We start from the raw sequence: 25020 nt of genomic DNA on the forward strand, positions 1-25020 counted from the left end.
ATCTGTGATCTGAGTAATAAAATAAAAATACCCAACGCATTTCTTTGGCAAATATTAGTTTTATTATAGATATTAATATTAAGTTAGCTCTAAAGTACAGCAGAGCTTCTGATCAGAGCTATTCTCGTACAGTAGTTTTGTTTGCTCTCTTTCTGTAGAGAACAGAATCATCCACTGTTAGAGAGATCATCACGTCAGACCTCAGTGAGCGAGGGATTATGTAGAACTGCTGTAAATCCATATTAAACACCTATCTATCACAATAAAATGCATGGGTAGATACCTCTCATTCTGGCCAAACAGTGTCATTATCCCTACGTGGCCATTATCCCTATGTTTGTGGTCCCAAAACTGCACGAGGACAGAGTGACAGATGTGTAGCTAGCATTGCATGCAGTTTAAAATGATTGTATTTCTTGCTAAGTTCCACTTTAATTTCTACGCATCTGTGGGGTTTATTTATTTAAAGTTCCCTTCAGGCCCCAGATTACTGCTTCTCTCTATATCCGGAAGTGTACCTACTTCTACACACAGTGCAGCAAGCCTTTTTCTGTGTACTGAACCAACATTCATGAAAATACAGCGTATCAATTTAGTGATAAAATCAATGACCCGTTCCTATCTGGAGCCTCTGTGCACAGCCATCAGCGTTGCCTCTATGTGTGACAGTTCTAGACTGATTCCTAAACTCTACGTGTGATAGATAGAAACGTTACGCTGAGTCTTGTGCGGAATTAATGTGTTTTACTCTTTATGTTGTTCCGTTAAGTTGATTTGTAACATTGTGAGAGATTTCAGGCACAGTACAGACTCTGAATAAAAGCTCATGAGATATAGCATCACACCAGATGAATACGTTGAAGCCGATTTTGTTTTGCTTCATCGTTTTCTGTACGTTCCGTTTTCTATCTCGCATCCCTCACGTTTGAAAGGATAGTTGGTGGAATTTGTTCTGAGAGCTGTAATGTTCCATCGTTCCTCCCAACTATTGCACCCACTCAAGTATTTCCCACCTAGGTTAAATGGAAGTGATTGTAACACTGATTGAAAGCCGCACCCTAGAAGCCATTACATAGAGGCGGAAGAAAGGGAAACCATATCCAATTTTCTCTGGTTCCAATATGTTTCCCATCAGTGAGCAGGAGGACTTGTATCTGACCTTCACCTTGTGCTGCTATTTCCAGGCTGCACATAATAATCCCTAAACATGTTCTGTTTGCAATTCCCTATCCAAATTAGAATGCACTCCTTAAAAATTTTTTTAAAAAAGTTTAACATAAACACAAAAGTGCATGTTTAAAGCTGCACTATTATTATTTAATTATCCTTTCTATATAAGCAGCGCCGTACATTAGTATACAATACACAGACAGCAACAATCCATACTATATAAGTAATAAGTTAATAGACTAAACATAATAATACAAAGACCAGACATCTAGTAGTTAGCAGATGACACAGATAACTTGGTATTGAGATTAAGTGATTTATGGGACAGTGAGTGAAGGTAATGACCAGCGTGAAGTAGGCCTGGGCTCAAGAAAGCAGGGCTAAGGAAGCAGGTCAAGAGGTACAGAGGGTGATGGAAGAGTAGACGAATAACATGAGGGAAGAGGGCCTGCTTGTGAGAGCTTACATTCTAAAGGGAAGAGAAGACACAAATAGGGTGACAACGGTGGGGGAGTGGAAGAGAAAGCAAAGGCAAAGGGGTGAGGAGGAGGAGTATTAGGCTGGAATAAAGAAATTAGTTTTAAGGACATGCTAGAAGCATAGGAGACACGGGAGATCGTTCCACAGGTGAGCAGCAGCCAGGGCAATGTCCTGGACGCGGGAGTGAGAAGAGGTAATCCGTGTGGTAGCGAGGCAGCGGTCATGGCAGAGTGGGAAGAGATGAGGAATATAAATGTAATTCTGTAGGCCACAGTGTAGCAACTAACAGAGATCCATTACCATCTACTGAAACCATTCTTACAAGCGAGCTCCCCCTTACCGGAGCCAAGGGTCTCCTCTGTGTCAGAGACCCAGCCTAAATCGGACATGGGGATATGGGAGTGGCTTGGCCCTCCCAATCACCTCCCCCATTTTATAGTGGCGAGTGGTTGGTTGCCGTCTCTGGATTATCCATGCCATATCCCAGGGCTTCGGCTAGGAGGAGAAGCTTGTCTGTAACATTTTACAGTAGGTGATAATACAGCTTTAAGAGGGGTTTTTCCTACTTCACATTACATGAATTTATTGTTGGCGGGGGTGCAGAAAGTCGTTGGGGGGTGGGGAGGTAGGTACTGTGTACCCCGGTTTAGCAGTAGCGGATTATAAATATGGGAATACCGTCTAAGGCTTCAGCCATATCCACCCACAGATTATAGCTTCTGGGGGAAATGGGGGGCAGGTGAGTGTGGGGTGAGGGCAAGAAGCCAATGCACCTGGGCCCCAATTTCCTCTCATGGCCCCAAGTGTTGTGTATGTTAATAGTTCAGATCGTCTTGACATCTGCAATGTCTCATGCAGGAAAATTCAGGAACATTTAACAGAGCCATAGAACGAAGAAGAATTAGATACTACTCATAAAATGTAGAGCTGGTTCCTAACCTTTTGGGGTAATTTCTATAGGTTTCAATGTGTATCTCCCATCAATCCAAATGAATTATAAATCACACTTTGCGGCTGACCTGGTCGTCTACGCAGAGCACTGACTGACAGATGGTCTCCTCTGCAATAAATATTACATTCTATGTCCCAGAGAATAAGACTAGATAGTGAGAATTGCATTGAACACGCACGGTATACGCATGTGTACTATGCATTTGCTGAATATCAAAAAGAAATATATACTTATCCGGGACAGGCCCTTAGAGCTTGGGACCTCCCGTGGAAATAAGGGACAGTTGGTAATTATGGGACCTTTATCTTGGCTCCTTACAATTACAAGTTGTTTAATTTGTCTCGTAACCAAAATGACACTTTAGTACAGCAGTCACACAGTGGAGGCAGCTGTCTTGTGAGCTCAGCAAATATTCCTGAGAAAGTAATGCTGAAAAGTTTTTGAACCAGTTCGAAAAGACCAGGAACGCTTGTAGTACAATCATCAATAAACCCCCATTTTATATTTGCACTTTGCGTTTAATTTACGATTTATGGTTCCTGTTTGCGTTAGGATTAGTATTTTCAATTATTTTTTTATTTGTAAATACCTTTTTAAATAATAAAAAAAAGTTTTTTAACTTTTTTTTTTTTTTTTATTCGAACAGCGAACCCTGCAGTGTTTGAAGTTAAAATTTTGACATCCGAGGTTTGCCATTAAAGAAAGTTAAAATTTATTTGTAGTTGATGTAAAAATTTGCGAAATTTTTGTACCAATTTGACAAAATGATATGCAGCCGGATCCAGCAACTCTAGTTGGGGAATTTAAAATGCGATACCAATTCTGCCTTGGCACTGACTATTGTCATGCAAAGTCTAAAATGACTGCCATGTATATGACACACCCAGAATGCTTTGCTTCAGAAGGGAAGAGACTTGTTTTCATCAGAACTAAAGAGATTTGAGACCAGGGGTTATATTTACCAAACTGCGGGTTGAAAAAGTGGAGATGTTGCTTGCCTATAGCAACCAATCAGATTCTAGCTGTCATTTTGTTGAATGTACTAAATAAATGACAACTAGAATCTGATTGGTTGCTATAGGCAACATCTCCACTTTTACAAACCCGGTCTTTAGTAAATATACCCCTAGGTCTGTGTGAAGAGGAAGCCTATTTGTCCTTCTTGATGAGTCTGGATACTGTAAGGATACTTAAAGAGCCTGATATAGATGATGAACATTATAAGATACCTCTTCATATGGGGTCAACTTGTATTCGAAGTTAGTGACCTGTTCATAGCTGTTTTATGTTGCAGTATTTATTTATTTTTAAATCACATTTTTATTTCAAGTTTTAAAGACCATGCAGAAAAAGAAAAGAAAATAAGACATAGTTCCAATACATACTGCGTTTTAAGCTGGACAGAGAGTACATTATAGTAAAACAGACATATCACCGTTGTACCACGGTGCATCCTACTGCTAAGATGGTCCCAACCTGCTCGCTCTGAGTGCTGCAGGGGAGCAGGACATCAAGGGGGGGACAACAGAATGTCCACCAAAGGAGTAGGCAGCACACAAGGGGAGGGGCAACCCAAAGCCCCAACAGGGGGGAACAAACACTCAATCAGGGTCAAAGTCAGCTGCCAACAACCGTACTGCAAATCTCGAGTTTGCCCACATAGACCAAACTTTAAAATCTTTCTGGGCTGATAAGTAAATCGCTCATGCCCCACAGCTTTGTTGACTAGTGCTACCCAGCCACCAACGTCAGGCCCGTCCCAGGCCGTCCATACTCTAGCAACAATGACCTGGCCAAAGTGAGGAGATTGAGAACGTATCTGGATGCGCTCCGCCCCAACAACAGGTCAACTCGTTGTAATGTTACCATTAGTGTCTGGTGGTGATGAGAATAAAACAGACTTTTCATCATCATCACCATTTATTTATATAGCGTCACTAATTCCGCAGCGCTGTACAGAGAACTCACTCACATCAGTCCCTGCCCCATTGGAGCTTACAGTCTAAATTCTCTAACACACACACACACACACAGACACACAGACTAGGGTCAATTTTGATAGCAGCCAATTAACCTACCAGTATGTTTTTGTAGAGATTTATTTTGTTTATTAAGGGTTTTATATTCAATATAGACATTTAAGGCTTTATATCAGTTCCCGCTTAACCTTTTTCTATACACTCTATAACATAGTGTTGTATTAATATATTTTTTGATATAGCATCACTCCTATTACACAGCTCTGGATAAAGGATTTGTACTCATTCACATCAGCCCCATTGGAGCTTACAATCTAATTTCCCTACCACACACACACACACTTGAGAACATACAATCTCCACACAGATAGGGCCCTGGTCAGAATGTAACCCATGACCCCAGTGTTCTGAGGCAGCAGTGCTAACTACTGTGCTGCCCAGAGTGTCCTGCCATTTTTTGGTCAGGGGGATGTAGCCAGTCCTTATTCTAAAGCCAAACCCGTATGCTGTATCCTCTTGCCACCAACATCAGATTTGAACACCGTGGAAGAGGGGGCTCGCGTTAGACAGAGGGGTCCCCATATAGGGTGAGGACAAGTGCTATATACACACCACTAGAGAGTGTATAGAAAGGGTAAATGATAGAATAGCGGTTTTAGATGCAAAATAAAAAGAAATTCTACAAATCCTTTAAAACTGTCTCTGGAGGGACCGAGACACTGAAGCTGTAACTAACAAAATAAATAGGAGATTAATGCGCAAAGATGCCATTTGCATGCTTTGTTTTCAGAACTCCCCGATCTTCAAATAACCTTGAATGGTAAAAGCCTTGGTCTGTTTTTATGTAGTTTGTTGCTAAACTATTCTGCACTGTGGCATTTATTTGGCTAGTTATTCATGTATTTTATCCTATTGGTTCTCCTGAGAGCTACTGATGTGTGGTGTAATTAATGCACTAAATGATAGATTTTGTGCAGGGTTTGTGTCTTCTTTCCCAGGCAACATATAAATAAACATGTTACATTTACTGAGTTTTACAGCTTTTTAGTTTTTATTATTTATTTTTTTTAGTATTATCCATCTACAAGTCTGTATGGTGTTAGCTGTCGTCTTGACAGATCTACATAATATGCTCACCATGCTCCTGGCATCATCAAACTGTAGCAAGTCAGCACATTGGCCCTGAATGATCACATGAGATTCATTTACCAAGATTTTCAGCCAACGGGACCGTCCACACCAACTTACATGATAGCAGAAAGTATAAGATTGAATTGTGTATTTTAATATGATTAAGGCACTGTATTTTATATTATTATTGCTTCAATGTTCAGTCCCACATTCTTTGTTTTTGTGTTTTATCATTAAATTTTGTCCATTTTTAAGATGATGCTGGTCCTTCTAGGAGGCTTCGCATTACAAAATCGAACTGCTTGGAAGCATGTAACTTGACATTAGTCTACGTCATTTGGTTGCAAAGCTAGTTGGTGGACATGTGATGGCGACGGAGAGTAGTTTGGGGGCCGGGTCTTATACAATTAACTTTCAAAGCCTCATTTTCTTACTGCATCATATCATGTGACTGTGGTTGCCATGGTAATCACAAGACACTTGGCTCTAAATTATTAATAGCTGCTAGAATCAAAACCCTAAGGAAAAAAATGATGAGTCCATTAGCTCTGATGTCCTGTAGTAACCTCTCTTCTATGTATCTGCACTTAAGTACCGCAGTTACGGTAATGAAAACATTGTTCATTTTTGGCAAACATGAACAAAGGTTATTACCTAGAACATTGTGCAGTAAAATAGCCGGTGTGGCTTCTTACACTGAGTGATTTATATTATAGAAACGTCTGATTTTAAGAGGGGGTTACATTAGTTATTTATGTATCCAAACTGGTGTGGACTACTACCTAGGAAATAATGTGTGTTACTTTTCAAATGTTCTGATGAGTTGAATCAAACGAGTCGATAAAATCCGTCACACCATAAACTCTAATTACAGGTATGCAAACTATGTGAAAATGACCGGATGTTAAAGATGTTTTCATAAAACAAGATACAAGCAAAGTCCATAATTACTAAACTTGGTGTTAATGACCTGATCAGCAAGGATTTCTTCCTTCACTGTGATGACCACTGCTAAACAGTTTTAACGAGTAAAGGAATTTTTAAATGTAATTTGGTACCTTCTACTTTATACATAGTGCTCCAAATTAAGAGCAAAAAAACCCTTATCCAGAGAACCCTAAGGGGCAGATTTATTAAACTTTCTGAAAAGGAAAAGTGGAGATGTTGTCCATAGCAACCAATCAGATGCTAGTTATTAGTTATCACGTACGTTGTAGTAAATGATAGCTAAAATCTGATTGGATGCTATGGGTAACGCCTCCACTTTTCCTTTTTAGAGGCTTCAGTAAATCTGCCCCTAAGTATATGAGACAATAGATCCTCTACCTCTACTACCTACAGAGCATAAGTTATAGGTAACTTTTTTTTGTTAAAGCATACTTACCAACTTTTGCAGCCAGCTGCCGGGAAGGGGGCTCCATCTTGGGGGCGTGGCCACGTGAATCACGCCGTTGGGCCACGCCGCTGTCAATCTTTGCCCATTTCAGCCTATCGGTGGGTGGGTGGGGGCAGGCTAGGATGACTCGTTTAGTCCTGCTCCCACCCGCTTCACAAACGAGATGAGCTGGACCCGGGATGTTGTCCCGGAAAACTTACAAAAATTCGAGAGTCCCCCGGACATTCTGGGAGAGTAGGCAACTATGTGTTAAAGCCCTTTAAAATAAACCTTGTTATGTGACATAACGATTATGGACACGTATTTATCCACTGCCAAAAATATTTAAGCCACATCGCACCCGTACACAGCACAATGGCTGCATCTTCTCATAATTGTTGACACAGACACACACGTTTCTCTCTTATTAAAGAAAAGATATAATTTAGTTTACCTTTAATGAATTCACCTCCAATGCATTACTTCCTGTGGGGAGAAACAGCATCTGCTTTATTGCCTTGTAAAAAGGCTGAATAGTACAAGCAGATATTAGTTTTGTTTCTCATAATAAAAACGCTTGAAAAGAGTCTCTGTACGCCATATTAAACTCTTTTCAAAATGCAAATTTGACAACATATGTGTCTTTTATTGAGATCCAAAGTGTTGCATTCACCTCTGAAAAAAAAAATTAAATCATTGCATAAAAACACCATTAGGGGAGTTTTATGTAACTGGCACTGAGGGGCTTGCGTTTCATTAGCTGCTGATATTGCTAGTGGTTAAATAAGATTTCTGCTAAAAATCATAATTATCCCTATGCAGTTACTCCGTGAATAAACTCATTCACTAAAGTCAGTGACCTAATACACATAGTTATTTCAGTGTCCATAAATACATTATATTCTTACTATTACAGGTCTGTAGGTCAAATTCCATCAGTAGGGGCCAGTATCTTGTGTGAATCGCCCCACTGCCCGGTTAAGCTGCCCCCTTATTAACCAATTCTTTGACACAAGCGTCTAAAGCTGGGTATATACCTATGCGATCTTTCTTCTGTAATGATGTCACCAACAGCTGAGTCCCAATGAGCATGTCGATTCATGCGTACACATATGCAGGGCCGGATTAACCATAGGGCTAACTGGGCTACAGCCTAGGGACCTATGGCATCCAGGGGGCCCTTGAAAGTGCTCACTAGCAGTATTGATGGGTCGGGAGCGGGGGCGCCCCCGGCGCGATCAGTGCTGCTGAGCACTTTCACTGCGGTCCTTCTCTGGCGCTGTAGTCTCCTTACTGAGGAGGTCTCGTGAGTCTCACTCTCACGAGATCTCCTCAGTAAAGAGAGTACAGCGCGCCAGAGAAGGAGGTAAGTGCCGGGTGGGGGGCGCGGGCAGCTTGGATCACGGGGGGGGGCATCACGGGGGGGGCTCCCACGGGGGAATGGAGGCCCCCTTAGCCCAGGGGCCTCCATTCCCTTAATCCGGCCCTGCACATATGCCGTCAGATCGGAGATCTGCATCTCTCATAACCATCTGCGAAAAGGTTGAGTGCGATTTGGTTTTTCGATTTTGAAGTTTAGAAAACCAAACACACTTCCAAATTTGCCTAACATCGTTTCATCGTTGATCGTGATTTTTAGGAAGTAAATCAAATGATACAATGTGCTTAGATAAGATAGAACATGATCGTGGGAGCGGACACTCTCTTGCAATATCGGACCAAACGGTCGTTTATCGTGTGCTCTGCGCAATAATTGCGCCCGACTTTATTCAATAATGCACTGATCCAGCTGCAGTAGACTCGAACAAGGGACTAATTATTTTGGTGTAACTTGTATTTGAACAAAATGTATTTCAATTTATTATTGGGATGAATTGGATTATAGTCATCTATGTTGTACAGCTGTTTTCACAGTTATTTTCTCCCTCAGTCGTAATGACATTGTCACTTTTAATGACTGCAGAGAACTGATACATTTATTATGCCTAATTAGCTTATATAGCTGAGAGAGTCTGCATGGGACCCTTCCACTGAATAGCGGGGGCCTTTACAACATGTGGCTGTCTAGATGTTATGAAACTACAATTCCCAGCATTCTTTGCCAGCTCTCAACTTGCTGTCTATTGGCAAAGCATGCTGGGGCTTGTAGTTTCACAACTCCTGGAGAGCAACAGGCTGCTCAGGCCAGGAATAGTGCAAGACGTGTCACCAATTGAGTTTTGACTGAGGTAGGTGCAAGGCTCTTGTAGGGACCTGCATGCAAAGATTCCAACTCAATAAAACAAGGGAAAAAATTATCTCGGATTTTATTTAGTAAACATGGATTATAGACCACTATTTTTACAGCATACCAGACAGGGAGGTTTGAAATCAGATGTACAGTCTGAGTAGACACCCAATATCAATGTACAGTTATTAACACACATATAAAGTTATTTGGAATAATCCGCTATAAAACTGCGCCCCTCCCTCTCCGGTGTGTGCAGATGTTCCCGCGGCATTGAGCTCATGTGACCATTTAGAGCCAATGTACCGTAAGCTGGCATCTTGATGATGTCACAGTGCATGGGCTTTTCTCACTCTCCTTTATAGTCCTAATGAACGCATGTAAAAGCTGGAATTGTGTAGCTGTTGCACAAAGCAAATGTAAGTGTTGCCTGTTAGGATACCCTTTGTTGTGAGTAACTGATAGGATCATTAAGAATAAAACCTAATGATAATGTCCTTTTAGCACAATACAATAAATGTTGGAATCCTTGCCTGTCAATGGAACTGAGAACTAAGCAAAATTACCATTGTATTGTATAGCTAAATATTACTTAAGCGACCTACAGCCAACTCTTCCCATGTATTAGTTTGCATTGGCTGCTCCTGTTGACACAGTTCGTTTCTTAAATATTTATAATCTCTTGCTTGCTGCCAGCACTTTGGACTTTTTACATGTTTGAGTTGATGTTAATCCAATGTCTACATTTAGGTAATGCATTTAAAGCTGCACAAGCACCTGGTTAACAGTGGTAGTAAAACCCTACCCCAGTCGGTTTCCCGGTGTCTAGAACATCCAGCAAGTTTTCCAAGGGCTCCTCTTACAGACCCAATTTTTTTAGCTAGAATTCATTAAAAAGTTATATTTCTTCTAAAGGAAACTGCATTCAAAATAAATTCTACATAAGCAGAAATTAGGCCCAAGAAGCACATTAGTCATGCTCAAATTCTGGACGCCGGTAACGGATACAAATATTTTGTGCATCCATAATCTACTCTCTCTGAGCATCTGTAGAAAAGATCCTTGCAAGCCTGCAAATCTAGTAAAAGTCCCTATGATTATGGATGTAGTAACTGAGCAAATCTGCTTAAAGAACTGGCTTTCTCCTCTGTGCTGTTTACTGTGTCAATTCTGCAATCAAGCAGGATGGATGTCCGCTCCCGCTATATGTAGCTAATCTCAGAAGTTTGCAAACATGCTCGGAAAGGCTGTCAAATCACTCGCCACTCATTGTAAACCTCCGAATGTGTATACAGCTATTTGTGTCAGCGGGGCTTTGTTCCAATTAGAATGTAAGCTCTCTCCCTGCCCTTTGTTTTCATGTCTGCAGTCATTTTGTCTGCCTAGTATGTCCCTGTTTTATGCATGTCCCAGTTTTCCCCACTGTCTGGTGCTGCAGAGCCCTGTGGGGCTTTTAAAAATCATCAATGATATTATTATTGTGTGTATATTCTAATTATTATGTTGCACAGAATGACTGACTGTTCTTTTTGTACTAGATCGTCCACTTTTATCAGTTATTACGGATGATAATACCAGCCTGAAAAATGATCATTATGTCTCCTTGTTCCTCTTCTGCAGATGACATGGAAGCTATTTCAATCAAACAGTTTATCAAACATATCAGCGAGCTCTATTCAAACAACCAGCATGGATTTTCAGAAGACTTTGAGGTACGACGGAGTATTTTTTTGTTTTGTTTTTTTAATAATTTAATTTTTTATATACAAAAACACTACTGCGAAATGAAATGATTTCTTTATCCTTCCATAATGATATATGGAACGGTTTTATTTTGATGCCATTTACCATATGGTGCGCACTTGCGCGCACGATTAAGAGAGCAGCAATAAATGATCTTTGTGTTCCAAGTCATTTGGTGGCAGTTAAGTGAGAGATATTGTCACGCTGAAGGCAGATGTGACCCAGACACACAGGCGATCCTGGGGCCGGGCATGAAGGGGTTCTTCAGCCTAACAATGCAGTGATGTTGCTGATTAATAAATGGTCCTTTCATGCAATTGTTCTGACCACTGCCTAAGGCACGTCCAGCCAGAACAGGATTCAGACGCAAAAAGTGGATTTTCGTGTAAAAAAAAAAAGAAAAGACAAAGGTCCGCTGGTCATAACAAACGCAGCTTAAATTGTGCTTCCATTGTTTTATCTGTTAGTTTCCCTAACCGTCACCCTTTGATAAGAAGCTTTGTTTTCCAGAATAATTTTTTTATCTCCATAGAGAACCCTGTGGTTATGTGTTTTGGTGGTAGTTATACAGGGAATACATTTATACAATATTATCTTAAGCGACCTTTATGCTGTCGTTGTTCATCAGTCGTCTTATTCAAGGTATTGAATTGTGTTTTTAAGAATCTGGTGACAAACAATAACACTTTCTTTTTTTTTTTTTGTCTTTCTTTTAAACCATTTCCAAACCCTTTTCTTTACACTGGATAGAATATGGGGCTTTGCTTCACTATTATTATCTTCTTTTGTCTTTTGAATCTCCATGTTGGTGCCCTGCACTGGACAGTGGTGGAACAGGATACATAAAAACAGTGACAAGCTATGAGATGAGTGCTGATGTACAACAAGGGTGGAGAGGGCCCTGTCCCTAAGAGCTAGCAATCTAGTTGGGGATTAGGATACAGTTGAGGGCAACGTTATCTTTTAAAGACAATCTTGTGCCCAGTAAACCTGATCACAGAGTATAGCAATTGGCCATGTTTGAGGGCATCTGCCCAAAAGTGAGCCGATGTAACTTTCCATCTGATTATCCCTGGGCATCTAACCGACCAGTTTGATGAAAACTCGGGTAATATTGTTATGGCCATTTCCCCACCACCTTCACAGTCAGCAAAATAGCTTAAAGTTTCAATAGGTGACAACATAGATGCCAACATTAGGACTGGTCATTTCCAGGTAAACAGATGTGTATAGCTGGCAGCAATGCTGAATATAAAATCAGGATTATTTACTCTATTGCAGTCAGTGAGAATAAGATAGGAGGCCCTGTGTCCTATCCACGTGCATATGCAGTCTTTTACTGTTTGAGACCACCAGGTGATGTGAAACTACAAGTCCCAGCATGCTCTGCCAGTTATCGGCAGACTATCTACTAGGAAAGCATGCTGGGACTTGTAGTATCAGATCACCTGGAGAGCCACAAGTTGACCAGGCCTGGTATAGGCTTCAGACTCCCCTAAGATAAAGACCATTCCCCAATGGGGTCAGCCAGTATTATTCAGGGTGAGTAAACCACTGGGGGTTAAATTGGCGCACACCAGAGAGCCTACCGAGATAGCTCTAGATATAGAATCACAGACAAAGTAATAGACAGTAGAGAATATATAAAATAATAAAGAGTCTACATACAAGTACTCTTCAGCTGCTGCACACCCGTGGTGGATTGCTGCCAGCCACCAAGAATAGTGATAAACACAAACAAGCAAAAGATAAGGGTAGCGCTGCTGAATGAGTACAAGGATTGATGATTAGACCAAATGGAGATCTCTTGAAAAATCCAAAGAGGCACTGGACAATTAATGGAACCTTTTAATATAGATATAAAATATATCCAACACAGACCTGGCATGAGCCAGAAACCTGATACACAATATAAAAACAATGTGAACAATCACTCTATCAACAATCACTCTATCATATAAATGTAATATGAGGATATAAGATCCAACGCTTAAACAGCATATAAATAGCCGCGGCTGTAAATAAAATAAAAATCAATAGAACATGGTTGCGCAACCAGAAGAAGTGTGGCCAACACTTAATAAAACCAGTCAGTGAATAAAAAGACACCTCCGAGGTGAAACAATAATGATGCCGTCCCAATCAGATGTAGGAACGTGTATATATAGATGGTAACACATTTGTTTCAATATATATATTAGTATTATTCATGGTGGCTGCTGGGTCTAGCAAGAATTAGAGACGCAATCAATAAACAAAACATGTTTCATTACAAAAAGTGGACTTGTGTTGGTGATGACAGATAATTGATTGAAGTTGGATGCAATGCACGGTCTGTAGACCATCTAAACGCACGAGTGGCTTCTGCCTTAGTGTGCCAGGGACAAAGCTGGAAGCCTGCCTTATGGATAGTTCCATGTAAGTTAATGAGATCATTGTAAGTCAGTGTATTTCTCCATCCTGAGGACCATCAAATCCTTACACCTAATCTCTGAAATCTGCATTACTTCCAGGGCACTGAACTCGCATCTCTGGCCTGGTACAAGGAATCCCCCCTCACCCCAGTCAGCTAGCCCCTCTCCTGAATGTGTATTACAGAGCAAAGCCCCCATGAACTGCACTTTGTGTTAATTGAGCTCCGGTTGTGTTTGGGTGATGCAGCTAATTTGGCTGACTGAGCAGCCGTGAGAGTGTTGATAATATTCAGGGCAAACAGTCATTGTCCGGGGAGCGGGATGTGATCAGGCTGATCACATGTGTTGCCATCGCCTCCATTATTTATGAGCTGAAATCCCTGGTGCCGCATCTCACAGCTGCTTTTGACACCATTTAATTATTCAAAATAATCAGCTGCACTTCTCTGAACCTGAGCTCTAATTAGGGCCAAGTGTAGCGCAGTGTCAAATCCTCTGCACGGGCCGACTGTGTGTCGTTACTTCTGTACAGAGTATTTACGTGATGGAGAAGCCTTCATGTAACGCCACAACTGGTACTCGCTCAGACACAAGTTCTTAGGGAGCATTAAAGTAGATATAGAAAGTTTCCTCATTTATTTATAAGAACATGATTACACCATTATGGATGCAAAGGCAAAACCTTATTATTTTTGTTTAGCCAATTTGAATTTCTCCAGGACATAGGACAGTGTTGGCTAACCTGTGACACTCCAGGTGTTGTTAAACTACAAGTCCCAGCATACCCTTCCAGCAATATGCTGCTATATATTGGCAAAGCATGCTGGGACTGGTAGTTTCACAACACCTGGAGTGTCACAGGTTAGCCAACACTGACATAGGATATGACATGGTGGTTGGGATTTGGTGCATAAATGCAGCTGTTCACGCCTAGGAGTCGTTCGTTGGTGCCCTCTGATGGTGGTGCAGGGGCATGCTGGCCGGGCTTTGTGGAAAATGCATATACAGTGACAAGCAAATCATTTTAATTTGCATCATATAATATTTTTGGTATATTCATGCCATAAAATAAAATGCACACCAGTATGGTATGTATAAAAATATGAATTTGGCCTAGTATAGAATATACATTGCATTGTATTAAATACAGTATGAATGGAAGGTACCTAGTGGGAATAAGTGGTACTGCAGGTTTGTTTTTTCACTTTTTACTTTGCATCTTTTTGACAATCTTTTTCTTGACTTGGGGGGGATTCCAGGAACTTGTATCCCACCCCTAAACACAACTTGTGAGGGTTGAGGGGCTGTATCTCCTTGTGAAATGTTTAGAGTTTTTGTAGGCCAATATGCGTGTCTGTGTGTGTGTGTGTGTGTATGTGTGTATGTATGTATGTATGTATGTATGTATGTATACATATATCTACACCGATCAGCCACAACATTAATACCACCTGCCTAATATTGTGTAGGTCCCCCTTGTGCTGCCAAAACAGCTCTGACCCGTCGACCCATGAACTCCACAAGGCCTCTGATGGTGTCCTGTGCTGTCTGGCACCAAGACGTTAGCAGCAGATCCTTTAAGTCCTGGAGGTTGCGAGGTGGGGCCTCCATGGGTCGGATGTGTTTTTACAGATGCTCGGCCGGATTGAGATCTGGGGTATTTGGAAAATAAACTTTGTCATGTTCCTCAAACCATTCCTGAACACTTTTAGCAGTGTGGCAGGGCGCATTATCCTGCTGAAAGAGGCCACTGCCGTCAGGGAACACCCCCCAAGACCTGCCGTTTCGAAGATGCTCTGATCCAGTCGTCTAACCATCACAATTTGGCCCTTGTCAAAGTCGCTCTGATCCTTACGCTTGTCCATTTTTCCTGCTTCCAACACATCAACTTCAACGCATCAACTGCCTAATATATCCCACCCTTTGACAGGTGCCATTGAAACGAGATAATCAATGTTATTCACTTCACTTGTCAGTGGTTTTATGTTGCCGCTGATCGCGAATATAACCTGGAATCCTATTTATTTAGCATGTATGATGCTTTTGTTGTTAGTAGATAAATAAAGCCACATCTGCTGTTTGCATAATACATCTGACACGCTTCCCCTGGCTGGCGCAGCAGCTGTGCGCTGATAATTATTTCCTTTATCAGTCAGCTTTCATATTTCACTTAGGAAGTTGAAAGCATTAAATTGGACCTTAATAACCTCCAGACTTAAAGTAAATTAAGACATAATTTAGGTTCCTTTACAAGCTTTGTCCTTCTTGATTTAACTATGTAGATTTCAAACAAGTTTAGGCGGAAGTTTCTAAACGATGGGTTAAAAATAAATGAGAAATTAATGATGGATTCCAAATCTGGCGCAGATTTAATCTATCAACTCTGACATTTATCTCAAGGAAACCAACTATAGCAGGGTCGATTCTAAATAAGCGAGTTTTTGATGGATTTTTTTTACGGAAGGATGGAAACTCCCAGAAATAGCGGATCTAGTAGTAGGGGGATCGTGTACGATCAACGTTGCATTAACGGCAAGTTATTCACCCCAGCACCTGACCAATCAGAACTGTGCAAGTTGATCACCGATCTTGCGGTTCTCAGGCTATCTTTACGTAGTGTGTGGTCTGTATTGCAGGGATAACGGTGCATCTTATCTATAGAAATGAAAGCTGGAGATCTTTATATCTCAGCCACAATCCAGCAGCTCCAGTTATGTAAGACACATTGTGTGTTATATCAGGCAAGTTTTACTTTCATTTTCATAAGACTTTCTTTTATTGATTTGTACATGTCCTCCGGCAACTCTAGAATCCTCCTGGGGGTTTTCAGCCATACATTTATGTGAGCAGGCGGACGTGACTCCTCTTCTTCGCCGTCGCATACGACACAGAGCAGCTCTCTGACTACAGTTATATCCAATATAGAACAGAGAGTGGACTAGTCTGGGGGTCTCATTTTGTACTACTGGAAATGTGCAAAATGTTGTATTTTGTTTTTTTTTCCTTGTTGTTGTACTGCAGCTGTGTGAAAACATTACACAGTAGTTGGTATAAACTTGCCAGTAACTCCTAATGTTCTGGAAAGGGACGGGTGTCTCTTTGTCCATCACTATTGTTGCCTTTGATCATAGTTGCCTACTCTCCTGGAATGTCCAGAAGACTCCCAAAATTTTGGGAGTTCTCCCAAGAAAGCAGGCAAACCTCCCGGATCCAGCTATCTCCGTTGGTGAAGTGGGTGGGGGCGGGGCTAAACACGTCATCATGGCCCCGCCCCCTGCTGCGATTGCCCAAAATTGTCAAATAGACAGTGGCAGGACCTAACAGCGCAATTCGGGTGGCCTCGCCTCCTCGATGGTTCCCCTCCGGGACAGCTTCCTTGAAAAGTCGGCAAGTATGTATTAAATCTTTTATGAGAATTCCACTAACTTTATTAAGCAGTAACATTCGTGTGTGCTGTAACTGTGATCACCTATTTCCCTCCCACTGTCAGCGGGTAGTCTAACGGCTGTCTGGCTGTAACATCACCGGAGAGAGACCTGGAGATGTCTACACTATGAAGCGTTGTGGTTATGGAGACTATGGGGCACATTTATCATTTAACGTTGAAATAGAGAAATGGTTATCAATCCTTATCGGACGGATAAGTATTGATTCATTTCTCAAATTTATCAAAACCGGAGTACAGAAACAGCAGTCCCGATAATCTGCTGTTTCTGTGAAAAAAAAAATCATACTTACCTGCCTCTTCGGAAGCGCTGTCTTCGGGTCTTCTCCTTACTCTTCAATTGCGCATGCGCACACAGATCCCCTGTCTCTGCAACGATAGTTGCAGAGAGAGAGCTGTGAGTGACAGGGAGGGATCATGTGATCCCTCCACACATGCGCTGTCCAGCTCTGCTCTCCGGAGCAGAGCTGACAGCATTAGATTTCCTCATGTACGCCAGCTGCAGCTGGCGTACATTAACATGACAAGTTCCCGAAAAAAATGTTTTTTCGGGACTTGTTAGATTGCGGCCAGGAGCAGTCACCATTCTGTTGAATGGTGACTGCTCCCAAAAACGAAGAGGAATGCAAAGCAGCAGATATCCATGATATCTGCTGCGATGCCCCCTTAATAAATTTGCGGAGGACACTGTGGGACCTTAATGACCCGTTAAAAGCACTATCGTGCTTTATTAAATATGCCCCTATGTTGCTGCTGAATAATTCCATTTCATTTAAGCTTGCCCACATTGGACTACTTATTTAAATCAGCTCTGGCCCTGACTTATATTTATATTTATTAATAAATATTAAAAAAATGATTGTCCCTTTCCCTTAATATGGATAAAAAAAAAATCTTTTCAAATTATTGCTCTGTGCATTTATTTCATTAATCACCAATTCCTTTATCAATAGTTTAATGACTGTCAAATGACCGCTTAATTTACCAGAACAGATCTGCAAATGATCATGAAATCAGGGCTCAAGACAAATCTAAGTAAATCTTGGCTCTATTTAATAATATAGAGGATTGCAGTAGGTTGATTCAATAGCAGATGCAAAGGAGAAGTTTATACCTTGTATAAAAGGTTACACAGCTGTAGGGGATATAGATTGTAAGCTCCAATGGGGGCAGTAGTGATGGGAATGCTTCAAATGTGTTCTGTAAAGTGCTGCAAATAAATAACGGATAATAAATGCAAATAATAAATAAAGTTCACAGTGACACCTTTTTAACACAGATGTACAATCTAGCCCAATGCGACGGTCTTTGTTGCATAGGGTGAAGCTAGAAAGAGCCAAGTCGCTGGCAATTAGGCCTTTTCATCCTGCAATAAATGTGCCCTTAAGGGTTAATACCCTGCTATCCAGCAGGCAATGGTTTAGCATCCCTGAACTCCTACCTATTCACTAAACCAAGGCTTGTGAATTAATTCTAGAGCAGAGGACTCAAATTAATATGCATTGCTTATACCTAAAGAGGTTATAAAAATGACATATTTTAAAGCCCTACAGTTTATGTCTTTTATCTCGGTATTATGAATTCTATAGACTTTTAGGAGGATTAAATACACTTAGTCATAGAACATGAAGTGACCTCTGTTAGACCTCCTAGAATAGCATGCTTTTAGCAACTACTTTCTAGGTATTTGATTTTTTTATTTTTTTTCATGCTATGTGTTGTGTTGGATAAGTAACACATGCACCAACGGGATTTATCTATTCTAAGCCTAAATAGCTGCATTAAACTACAGAGCTTCTTCTGAACGTCTTAAATGATCATTATAAAATAGTGCTAGAGATGTTAACTCTTTCACAGCTAGGATCATCTATCAGACTAACTATTACAAGAAAATGCTCCTAATTACTATACAATCATACATTTTAGCTCAATATCCACTCATGCCTGACATCATATACAACTGCTTCCCATTCACCCACGCCACCAGTAACTTAAATATTTAGCATAACTCATAACAAGGTATTAAATTGACACCCTTTTTAATCATCTAAGCATCTAACAAAAGGTTGTTGGAACAAGACAATGTTTATGCAGAACACTATAAACCAACATAAAACCCATAAGCAAACCGAGGGGGGGGGGCGGTCCTAGTGCCTGGAAACCCCCCTCCAAGCCTGGGGCACTGTATAATTGAGGTGGCTGGACCCTGCTCCCGTTTCACACAGCTCTGCTTGTTAGGTGCACGCAGCATTGCCCATGTATATTATGGGGATAAGAAGAGTTGGAGAGCAGCCAAGCAATGTCTAAAATTATAGCCATGCCCCCATGCATGCTGGTCACACCCACTGGTGGCGTGGTGTGAAAACCTCCCCTCTACAAATCCTGCGTTTGCCCCTTAAGCCATACCTCCCAATAGCAATAGATTTGTTTCTGGAGGGTCATTTTGCTTCCTGGCCTAAACTGTTTATTGTCTATGGAGAGGAGATGTGGGTTGTAATTGGTGGGGTTTGGCAGATTAAGGTGTTGGGAGTGGGCGGGATATGAGATCCTGTGTGTCACGGGTGTTTTATAGGTTAATATATTTAATCTTTGTAGGACTAAAAAATTTACTTTCAGCTCTGATATGATAAATGAATGGACTGCCTTTATTGACATATATCATTGTGTCCTTTTATAGGAAGTTCAGCGGTGTACGTCTGACATGAACATCACAGCGGAACATTCCAATCATCCGGACAACAAACACAAAAACAGATATATCAACATTGTAGCATGTAAGTCGGTTTCTGCTTCTCCGTTACCTCTCACACCAAGACAACGCGTTTCTCTCTTCTGTAGCTTTTTCCTTTATCTGATCTGCAGTGGAATATTTAATCATTGCACGTTTTCCAGAAATACTTCATTGTTACAAAAGGGGAAAAAAAAAAAACGCGTGTGTTCCAAGTCTCTTTGCCAAATGTGTGGATGTTTGTTCCCAACACTGTTCCACACACAGTATTAAATGTTAATTAGCTGCTGCTACAGATTTCAGCTCCAATTTCTACTGATTGAAAGTAAATTAGAAATGTGTAATATTCATTCTGGGCCGTGTGGAACGTAGACAAGTAGCAGAGTTTGACTACAGCTCGTGTTGTGTTATCTTAATTTCCATACTGTTTAATAATGATAATACAAAAGGGGTTTTTGTGACTACTGTCAAAGAGAATTGTTTATCCCTTCATTCCTCACCTACCCTGATTCTTCCTGTTATATTTACTTTATATCATACTTATAATGTTGCCTGCTTTCCGGGGAGGTGCAAGAGCTGCTTTATCACAGCCCCCCCCACTTCACAAGAAAATTGGGCGAGATTCGGGAGGGTAGCATACACTTCCGGGCATGTGGGAGAACTCTCCGAAATTCAGGAGTCTCCCAGACAATCCGGGAGAGTAGACAAGTATGCTTCATATATTACAGCTTAAGCTGGGTACATACTACACGGTTTTCGTCCAATAATCGGCTCAATCATCCGACATACGGCCGCTCGTTCAAAAGTCGGGTCAGTGTGTGCAGTGACACGATGGTCGAAAGTCTGCCCAAATGGACGATTGTCGCCTCATTTGGTTGGTCGTATCGTTTAATATTTTCGTACCAATCTCGTTTCCGCTGTGTAGTGTGTATAAACTTCTGACCGATCCACAACAGCGAGTACGAGATTACAGTCATTGCTCCGACAACATGGCTGTAAAAAGTCGCTAAAGGGACGTCCACTCTTCCCTTTATCGTCCTAAACAAGGCTAGTGTGTATGCAGTCCATGGACCAAGCGATCGGAACATCGATCACATGTAAAATCGATTGGCATAAAAAGTTGGTGGAAAATTCTGTAGTGTGTACCCAGCTTTAGAAATATATCTGTAGAACTGTCAAGAGCAGCACTGACGGTATGTGAGATAAGGCTTTGTCTGTAGAGGTCTCTTTATGCTATGTACATCACACGTTTACTGTCTGTAATCCTTGTGCCTCTGACAGCCTAGAATGGATAAGGACATAGAGACATAGCTTATAATGTGATTTGTATAGATGACCTAGTTAAATGCACTCTCCAACGTTTTCATTTTGGCCATTGCCTGGGAACTTTTCCGTATATCTTTGTGCATGTTCGAAGATGTCTTTATATTGGTTCAATTTGTATTATAGATTTTTTTTATTGCCACTAAAGTATGTTTTCCTCTGGCGGCCTGCAGGGCAGAGGCAAAGGTAGGTAGCAGGGGACACTCACTCCTCAAACCTCACCGAGAGTAACGCCACCTAACACAAGAACCTGCCAGCTGAGATTATGATGTTGATGTTGGCGGTTCTGCTAACCTCATGTCACGGTTGCCTCCTAGGAAGGACTTTGCTTAGTGTTGTCCTATATTCAGTAGAAGTTAAAAAGTGCGCTAAGGACAAAATATATAAAAGCTATGTTGACATCTGCAGACATTTTGATTTCATGGAGTGTAGTGCCTATATGTCACCTGTGGGTGTCGCTGATGCTAAGCTGATGATCTGTTGCTGATAGGTGCAAGCAACAGTGATAATAAGTAAAGGAACAGCTCAACAAAAAGCAGCAGACTGCATCATAATTTGCGATTTCTAAAACCTCTTTGCATCCACATGGAATTGTATTGTCTTTCCTTACTGATAGTGAAGTGAATCACAAAGGACCATGTAGCCCATTTATTATTAAAATTAACATGTTTATATCATTTTTTTGCCATCTCATAATTTGAGTTAATTTTTGTTTTATGTTCTCTGTTTCCAGATGATCACAGTAGAGTGAAACTGAGGCCTTTTCCCGGCAAGGATTCAAAGCACAGTGACTACATTAATGCCAATTACGTTGATGTAAGTTGTCTTCATAGGGCTGCTCGCCATGATTCTGAAATGTGTTGTGAAAGAAGAGTTACTTGAAATGCTTTTTTTTCTATGTTGTATCCATTTATATTTTTATTTTAATTTGTATCAAAGGACAGTTCGTATCATGTATTCAGTCCATAAAATATATTTCTCTTTATCTTCTTGTTAAATAATTAATTTGTTTGCCACAAGGCAGCTTTCATCTTATTTTTGCTTGTCTTTGAAGGGCTACAACAAAGCAAAGGCCTACATAGCTGCCCAGGGACCTTTAAAGTCGACTTTTGAAGACTTCTGGAGGATGATTTGGGAGCAAAACACCGGAATTATTGTTATGATCACGAATCTGGTGGAGAAAGGGAGAGTAAGTAGGGTCTGACTGGTATGCCGCTTAATTATCTTCCGGCAATACTCCTGAAAGATGTATGGATTCTGGAGGCGAGAAAGATTTAATAATTTACGGTTGGTGAGCGTTGATCAACGTTCAATTCCCCCGACTTAGCCTGACCAGTCTGATAACCGCGTCCATTTATAAAGAGCTCTCTAGTGATTAATGTGCGGCAGAGGAACACTGCGGCAGAGTGCAGCCGCTAGGAAAATAAAGTGTAGTACGTAACAAGTTAGGATAGTTATATGTGGTGTTGGAAAAGTACCAGATCCATTGTTTTACCAACATTCATAGCAATGGAGGGTGAGGATAAACATGGGGCAACACTAAAATATTGCACTTGTTACACCACAAAAAAAAATGTAGCCTATAATGTATATTAACTCCCTACTGTAAATTTTAAGAATATTAGATGTCCCCTTCGGTGTGAATAGAAGTCGTTTTGTGTAAGGCCACAGGCCAAATACTTTTATAGAGGCAGCACAGTGGCTAAGTGGTTAGCACTTCTGCCTCACAGCACTGGGGTCATGAGTTCAATTTCCGACCATGGCCTTATCTGTGTGGAGTTTGTATGTTCATCCCGTGTTTGCGTGGGTTTCCTCCCACACTCTAAAAACATACTGGTAGGTTAATTGGCTGCTATCAAAAAACTGACCCTAGTGTGTGTGTGTATATTAGGGAATTTAGACTGTAAGCTCCAATGGGGCAGAGACTGATGTGAGTGAGTTCTCTGTACAGCGTTACAGAATCAGTGGCGCTATATAAATAAATGGTGATGATTATGATAGAGGTCACACATATACAAGGTGACTTCTAATATGTGTGATGATTCACAGTATGAGTGCAATATTTCCCTACAATACATGTTTTCCTAATGAGCACTGACATGATGACATCAGAACTAACCCATTATAAACAATTAATCAGAGCTCACTGTTATTTAGATATTATATGCACAAGCTCCTGCATAGTATAGCAACAGGCACAAAATATATACACACATAAACCCTCTGGTGTAGAGGGATCTATTATCATACTCCAATGGTCATGAAAATATTCAAGAGCCACATTCCCTGTAGGGTGTTAAAACATAAAGTACGATTATTAACCAGCTACCTTAAATGGCTAAAGTACATCCAAGGGAACGGTTAAAACCAACACGTGCTCCCTATAGATGTAATCTCAATATGCCCTCAGTTTATGCAAAGACAGCTTCGGTGATGGGGTCATGTTATAGAGAAGTATTATGACAACAGGGAAGAGTGTTAGTTATTTGTATAAGCAGTAAGAGGAGTGAGCTGGGTGTTTGTTAGTACTTTCCTAGATGTGGAGTTCCTTTTAAGCACTGCCGGTGTTCAGGAACGAAGGGTTAAGCTCAGTGAGAAAGAACTTGTCATAAGAAAGACTCTGGTATGAAAAGATCACAATAAAACTGAACTACAACTTTCCATCTACAGAGGAAATGTGACCAGTACTGGCCGACAGAGAACAGCGAGGAGTACGGGAACATCATGGTGACCCTGAAGAGCACAAGGGTGTACGCCTGTTACACAGTGCGCAAATTCACCATCCGGAACGTGAAGATGAAAAAGGTGAGAAACTGCGTTTGTCAGATTTATCTGTCGCGTCGTGAATCAAAGCAAACACGGATTTAATTATTTTTTTTCTCTCTTTATTTTTATTGATGAATTATTAGCATTTTGAGCTATACATTTTAAAATACACTATACCTGTCTATAACTTTGTCTTTTCTTTCCATGGCAGGGTCAGAAGGGGAACCCAAAAAGTCGTCACAATGAAAGAACAGTTATTCAGTATCACTACACACAATGGCCGGACATGGGCGTACCGGAATACGCACTGCCGGTCCTCACCTTTGTACGGAGATCCTCTGCCGCTCAGCTGCCAGAGATGGGGCCGGTGCTGGTACACTGCAGGTGTGTTTCTACGTATTGTTTCCGCCGTGCGAGACATTTTCCAAGCGCTTTAACAAACCCTCAAAACAATCTCTGTTCAAATAGAATAGAATGATCTATCGGGCTGGGATAGAACACAGCATTGTGGAGACAGCTAAGCTGCAGGAGAACAGAGAAGCCCTCAGGCAGTGGAACGGAGGAGACCAAGCTGAATCCTCTGATGATCTTAGAATACTTGTCGCCGAGACATAGCGGTGGCAGACATGTAGTGAATTGAGAAGCTGAATATTGTCTGCTTCCATTTGTACAGCCATTGGGTACATAAACATGCACTTCCATGGATAAAGTGGCAAAAATAAAAATTAAAGTAGGGGTGGAAGCACAAAACCCCAAGAAGTGATAGTGCAACTTTAAACGCTCCCAGCCTGCAGTGCTGTAGTATTTTGGGGTGTCGATGACATTGAGATGAAATTTTAGCTTGTGGGTACACACTGGTGTCAACAAGCTCCTATCCCAGTGAATTCTCCGCAGCATGTAGGATAACATTGACTGGATGACCTTGCTGCAAGTGGTGGCGTCCTTGAACCCTATGTTAATGTGCGCGATGGTTAACAGATAATATCACACAGGCACTTCATGCCTCGTGCCTCAGCGACGTCACTAGTTCCTGGTGAATGGACAGGCTCAATTTCGGTTGAGCCGCAAAATGTGATGTGTTTGAATGTTTTACACAGTATATGTAGTAGCAGAGAGTGATTTTAATCTACGGAAGTTGTTTATTCTTGTAATCTATTCAGAAACCGTTGCGGCACGAGCCGACGAGTCCTATATGTTAAAACCACAGGTCCCTTATTAGACCCCCCCCCCCCCCTCCCCTCCCCCCCTGCTTTTAATGCATGCCGTCCCATTGCTAAACTGGCCATT

General features: G+C 41.2%; 1 protein-coding gene across 3 annotated transcripts in view; it reads left to right on the forward strand.

Annotated features, from left to right (window-relative positions):
• Positions 1 to 25020, forward strand: part of PTPRG (protein tyrosine phosphatase receptor type G) — a 393194-nt gene that overhangs the window by 346462 nt on the left and 21712 nt on the right. For all 3 annotated transcript variants that reach the window (XM_075183332.1, XM_075183334.1, XM_075183333.1), the window contains 6 exons: positions 10935 to 11026; positions 19594 to 19690; positions 21701 to 21783; positions 22022 to 22156; positions 23638 to 23772; positions 23945 to 24117. In XM_075183332.1, the coding sequence (XP_075039433.1) occupies positions 10935 to 11026; positions 19594 to 19690; positions 21701 to 21783; positions 22022 to 22156; positions 23638 to 23772; positions 23945 to 24117 (715 nt within the window). The remainder of the gene's footprint in view (positions 1 to 10934; positions 11027 to 19593; positions 19691 to 21700; positions 21784 to 22021; positions 22157 to 23637; positions 23773 to 23944; positions 24118 to 25020) is intronic.

The sequence above is a fragment of the Mixophyes fleayi genome, chromosome 8 (genome assembly GCF_038048845.1).
Source record: "Mixophyes fleayi isolate aMixFle1 chromosome 8, aMixFle1.hap1, whole genome shotgun sequence".
NCBI lineage: Eukaryota > Metazoa > Chordata > Amphibia > Anura > Limnodynastidae > Mixophyes > Mixophyes fleayi.